At 35.0% G+C, this 6000-nt stretch overlaps 1 protein-coding gene across 3 annotated transcripts; it reads left to right on the top strand.

Moving 5' to 3' along the window:
* Positions 1 to 1249: 1249 nt before the first annotated feature.
* Positions 1250 to 5397, top strand: LOC113055991 (oxidoreductase-like domain-containing protein 1). 3 transcript variants are annotated; one of them, XM_026222417.1, is made up of 3 exons: positions 1250 to 1932; positions 3045 to 3305; positions 4197 to 5397. In XM_026222417.1, the coding sequence occupies exons 2-3, from the start codon at positions 3270 to 3272 to the stop codon at positions 4563 to 4565; spliced, it is 405 nt and encodes a 134-aa protein (XP_026078202.1). In that variant the 5' UTR covers positions 1250 to 1932; positions 3045 to 3269; the 3' UTR covers positions 4566 to 5397. The 3 variants fall into 3 exon arrangements, with proteins under 3 accessions (XP_026078202.1, XP_026078203.1, XP_026078201.1); XM_026222418.1 differs by lacking the exon at positions 1250 to 1932 and having other exon boundaries at positions 2650 to 3139; positions 4232 to 5397; XM_026222416.1 differs by lacking the exon at positions 1250 to 1932 and having other exon boundaries at positions 2653 to 3305.
* Positions 5398 to 6000: the final 603 nt, after the last annotated feature.

The raw sequence follows: 6000 nt of genomic DNA, 5'->3' as shown, positions 1-6000 counted from the left end.
CCTTCTATAGTACAGAGAGATCCAATTTGTAAGAAAAGATCTCAGTATAAGAGGGGTGGGTGCTGAAATGGCCCAAGTCTGCATTCAAGTATGGCATGGACTGGAGAGCTATAAATAACACTTGTAGTGCAGACAATTTTCAGTTTCTCAGAATTGCTAAAGAACTGTTGACACATGGAGAAGTGTGTGTGGGTGGCAGAAAGCATAATGACTTTTCCTGAGGCACGCACAGGAAAGAGAGTCTCGGAGGGTTTCAGGTGTTTGTCCATAATATGGGTCTCAAAGCTTGTTCTTAAAGAGAAATTGTATACATTAAAGCCGACATATAAAATGAAATACATGACAATAATGTATAATTTTTGTTCTCATGGCTGTTTCCTCTTTTCCTCATAGGAGCGTCAGGAATGTGCAGACCTTGTCAGAAAATTTGCCAGGATTTATTTTGCTGCAAAGAGCATTTCTACCGCTGGGATTAGTGTATTTAAAATTCCCCAGACTGATTTGGGGCTGAATGAAAGAGACACTTATGTATTAGAACATGTGACATCGAATGTCTTGTTTTCATATTTGTGTGAGCTTTCAAAGCGTCCAACCATTTGGCCAAAGGTATAATCCACCGCTGTCATAACGCGTTTAAAAATAATCTAGCAACTGAGTTTGTATGTGCGCTAACTGTGCTTATTTTGTGTGTGTGTGTGTGTGCGAGTGTGTGAAAGCATGCTCAAGGACCTTTCCTCTTCTGGAACTGTGGACATACTCAGATGCCAAGCACAGTTACTGATTCACACGGTCAGAGAAGCTCGCAAGAGTTCAGTCCAGGCAGCAGTCCAAATGCATATTAAAAGCTCAGTTTCTATAACATACTGTTTTACACAGTTTATTTCCTTACTCAGTGTCGATATGGATAACAAGGCATGAATGAATGTCATATGTAAATATATTTATGTTGAAAAACACTGTGTTTATCCAAAACTTTAAACTTACCCAAAAATGAAAAAGGACTCACCCTAAGGCCTTTCAAGATGATGTGTTTTTTTTAGCACTATATCAGTGGACAGTGAATGGGTACCACCAGAATGAGATTTCAAACAGCTGATAAAAACATCACAATAATCTACAAGAAATCCAGACAACAAATTAATGTCTTGTGAAGTGAAAAGACTATGTGTTTTAAGAAACAAATCCATCATTAAGGTGTTTTTAACATTGTTTGTTTGTTTGTTTTATGGATACAATACAAGTCCATAATAATGCTTCCTCCGGTGAAAATGTCCAGTTGTACTCTTACTTTAAAATCCAGCAGAATAATTGTTTAGAACATTTTTCATTTTTAAACAGTGCTTAACAGTGCTTGGGCATATTTCTCTCCTGATTCAGATGAGTTGACTTTTTAACAGGAGGAAACAAAAGCTGGATGAAAGCTGGAAGCAACAGTTTGAAGTAAAAAACCATCTTGATGGATTTGTTTCTTACAAACGTGCAGCTTTTCACTTTACACGATGTTAATCAGCGGACAGGAGTTGTGTGGATTATTGTGATGTTTTTATTAGCTTGTTTAAACTCTCCTTCTGGCGGCACCCATTCACTGCAGACTTACTATAACAAGATCATTCAGCATTCTTACAAACACATAGACTTTTCACTTCACAAGATTAATTTATCATCTGGATTTGTGTGAATTACTTGGGGATTATTGTGATGTTTTTATTAGCTGTTTAAACTCTCATTCTGGCGGCACCCATTCACTGCAGACTTACTATATAATAAGATCTTTCAGTATTGGACACACCTGTTCATGCAATCATTTAAACATTTCTCCCTCTAAGCCACACCAATCTCTCCTCTGACAATGTTGTGTTTCAGACCCACCTATGATTTTCCAGACCCCAGTTTACATGACTGTCTCCATGATAACGTCATCACTAAGGACAGGTGTGTATGTTAATATGACATAATGGCATTGCACAATTTTTAAGGTTAACTTGTCGGGCCAGTTGCCTGTTTAATAACTACTTTTGATATCACATTGTGTTCACACCTAAGAGAACATGAATAAGCTTAAAAATTCCTCCCTTTAAAGTAAAAATATCATCAACTAATTGTTTGAAAGGCATACCTTATTTAGTTTTTCCAGACTTAATCACAGAAAAGCCAAGCCTAGTTTTCTCCAAATTGTAAAACAGGTTTTGCTCATGGGAACACTTGTAAAATGATTCTGACTCATCAGTATCTGTATTCTGAAAGATGTAAATATCCTGAATCAACATTTTTTATTTTTTACATGTTTTATTCTATCCTGAACTAGTACAGAGGGTATAAAATGCAGGTATGTGCTTAACATTAATAGTGTCCATGCATGCAGAATTTGCGTAGGTCTCAGGAGCGGTGTGTGTTTTGTTTCTATGGACGTGCCTCTAAAACACACAGTCCGGTGGAAATGACTGGATAATTACATGCATCACTGATATTTCACAATCTAGCTGACCATAGAAGTGGTATATATATATTTTAAAGATACTTTTAAAGACAATTTTTCTGTGAGCAATGCAGTCTGTCATAAAATGGGTAATTTAAAGTGTATAATTTAATATTAATAATAATGCACTAATTCAGAATTGGATATTTTTTTTTAAACTGCAAAATATTTTTTTTTTAGAAACGGTCACAGTGGTTACACATTATATTAATACAAATAGGCCACACAATTTACATCGCACAACATTTACATGTAAAATGTTAGAGTATTTCTTAATTTGTGAATTGTATTTATTTCATTATTGGTTTCTATTATTGCATACATCAATTTTTGTTAGTAGCAGCAGTAGAGGGAATAGTAGTGCATTTCTTGTTGTTCTGTATCTTATCTCAACCTCAGCACATCTTCTGTGTAATGGCAGATTTCTCATGACAAATGTAGGATTATGTTCCATTACTGACATCCTCTGGATATAATTGTTAGTGCTGTCTGTTTGCGTTCTCTATAAACCCCGCCTCCTATGAGCTCTCTCTACTTCTAATTGGTTCAAATAATTTTCTCTCTTCAGTCTGATTGGCTAACTGGATTCGCCCTAGTCACGCGCACACAGAGGTCACGCATGATTCCAGTATGGCCGCGTCCAGTTGAAACGCTACTTGCTGTGTGAGTTTAAAATAACTGTTAAGTGTTTTTATTACTATTATTTCACTCAATCTGTGAAAAAAGTGAATGCATTCTAAAACATAAGGACGACATGGCGATTCCTGACGAGACTGTATGAGCTACTTCTGCGATGCCTTCCCTCAATCCTATGTCATGTTTGCAAAGGGTGAGATTGAAAATGTGTGTGTGTGTGTGTGTGTGTGTGTGTGCTCTTGTTTTTGTGACATATCAGGACACAACTCTGTATAATGACATGGGTATGACACAGGTATTACAAGGAGAGGGTGACTTATGAGGACATAACCCATGTCCCCATTTTTGGAAACGCTTAAATCATACAGAATTAGTTTTTTTGAGAAAGTAAAAATACACAAAGTTTCCTGTGAGGGTTAGGGTTAGGTGTAGGGTTGGTGTAGGGCCATAGAATATACAGTTTGTACAGTATAAAAACCATTACGTGTGTGTGTGTAACCATACATTCTCAGCTATATTTTGATATACAAATACAAATCAGAAGATGAAATAACAGAAAAATGCACCGTGCTCATTTATTTATTGTTTAACATGTAGTAGAAAAGGGATTTTTTTCAAAGTTTCATTAAAATTTAATACAGAAAATATTAATGTAAAAAAAATGATGTAAGCTAACATTTTCTTAAATAATATTTTAACATGCACTTTTGAAATCTGTAATTTTAAATATATATTATAAATTATATTAAATAAGTTTATCATTTTTGTATATCAACTTATATGTTAAAATGATAACAATTTAATATGAACAAATTGTATACATTTTTGAATGTATGTTAATTTAGCGTTCAAATAAAATAGAATATCAATCTAAATATTTTGTTCCTTTATTACAGTACTTGTAGTTTATCACTGTAAAAAACATTTTTTAAATACAAAGTAGAAGTTATTGATCAAAAGTTCCTATTTGAAAATTTGAAAATCTCAGGAGGAGGAAGAGGCTGTTAAAATATAAATAGTTCACATCCTGTCATATAAACTCACAAATAAACTGCATAAATCTGTTTGTAACTCTTTTATACAGTTGCACACCTGCTACAATGCTCTCTTCAAAAACAGATCCCATCACTGGACTGTGTTTTCTCAGAGCAGAGCTTTGCTCTACACTTCCTGTGAGCGGCAAAGCTCAAGCCCAGACTCTTCTTCAACCGTCAGCAGTGTAAAACAGACACAGACTGTCCCAGAACCTGCGGACGAGGGCCCTCCATCTCCCCCCATCCACTGCTGCATGAGCGGCTGCCATAACTGTGTGTGGATCGAACACGCTGAAAAACTGCTGAAATATTACAGCGATGGTGGAGACAGAGCTCTGGCAGCCATTGAGGAGAACGTTCTCGATGACAACCTGAAGGCATATCTTAAGATGGAGATCAAGTTGCTGAAGAAGTCCTGATGATAGTGAACTTGGGTGGAGATTTACTGAGAGCAGATTCAGAGTATTTCATAGCAGCAACTGTTTGGATGTTTTTAATGGCTAAGTTTGTCAAAAACACATCCCGGTCATATAATTAGTAAATTTGTATAATTCCTTACATTTATATAGTGCTTTTCTAAGCACTCAAAGCGCTTTACATAGTCAGGGGGTATCTCCTCATCCACCACCAGTGTGCAGCATCCACCTGGATGATGCGACGGCAGCCATAGTGTGCCAGAACACCCACCACACACCAGCTTACTGGAGGAGAGGAGACAGAGCGATGAAGCCAATCAACAGATATGGGTTGTAAGGAGGCCATGATGGTCGGAGGCCAATGGGCAAATTTAGCCAGGATACAGAGGTCACACCTCTACTCTTTCGAAAGACATCCTGGGATTTTTTTCAATGACCACAGAGAGTCAGGACCTCGGAAATCAAAATGAATCAAAATACACCTCAAATCAAAATGAAGAACATATACATTACTGTATGTATATCGCACAAAGATTCTAAGAACATAAACTCTTTTAATGGCAATTGACAACTTTCCTCTGAAATCCTCATTTTTGTAATGCATGTAGATGTTTTATTTATGAGGGATTTTTTTGTAAAGTCTTTTATAGTATAGATTTGAAAACAACGATTTGATGAGATTATGGCATTTGTTTTCTTTCAGTATTCTTCACAGAATACAGTACAGTTTATAATCATGGAAAATACATATGCAAATGTGAATTTTTTTAGGCAGTGTTCAATATTACTGGTTTATAGAACTGACTGATCAGACTATACCCATGATACAACTTTAAAAAAAAAAACATGTTTTTTCTTTAATATTTCGAAAACAGTATTAAATGTTAAAGATGTTATGTATTTATAGATAAGTTTGATCCTTTTGTATATTAAGAGTGTACATTTTCTTATTTATCACTTATTTAATGTGATGTGTAACTATTAGTCTCTTGTGCTCACCAATGATGTATTTATTTGACACTAAATAAATTATATTAAATAAATTGTTATATAAATTGTTATATATATATATATATATATATATATATATATATATATATATATATATATATATATATATATATATAAAATGTATTTAGTGTCAAATGAATGTATATATCGTGACAATATTGTGAACATTTCATATTTTATAAAAGGCCTTTATGATGACTTAGTAAACTTATGAGTAAATCTCGATTCACATCTCAATTCTTCTAACCAATAACTGTACCCATCTGCTGATTAGAATGACACAGGATCATGTGTTTCTCTCTCTGATCAGCTCTTGTGGCATTAGAGCCCACATTGGCTGGCTCTGAATAGTCATCAGGGTTACCTAGCAGCATATTTGATCATGGTATTTGTGGGCATTTGTGGTTTCTTTGACGACAATCATCCT

Source organism: Carassius auratus, chromosome 37 (genome assembly GCF_003368295.1).
Source record: "Carassius auratus strain Wakin chromosome 37, ASM336829v1, whole genome shotgun sequence".
Classification (NCBI taxonomy): Eukaryota; Metazoa; Chordata; class Actinopteri; order Cypriniformes; family Cyprinidae; genus Carassius; species Carassius auratus.
The sequence above is the reverse complement of the archived record's forward strand: the minus strand, read 5'-3'. Positions and strand labels throughout refer to the sequence as shown.

What these genes read in the sequence shown, in the direction of transcription:
- LOC113055991 (XM_026222417.1), top strand. Translation starts at nt 3,270, where the DNA reads ATGCCTTCCCTCAATCCTATGTCATGTTTGCAAAGG. An exon ending in CTATGTCATGTTTGCAAAGG is followed by an intron (nt 3,306 to 4,196) that starts GTGAGATTGAAA and finishes TCTTTTATACAG; the next exon opens with TTGCACACCTGCTACAATGC.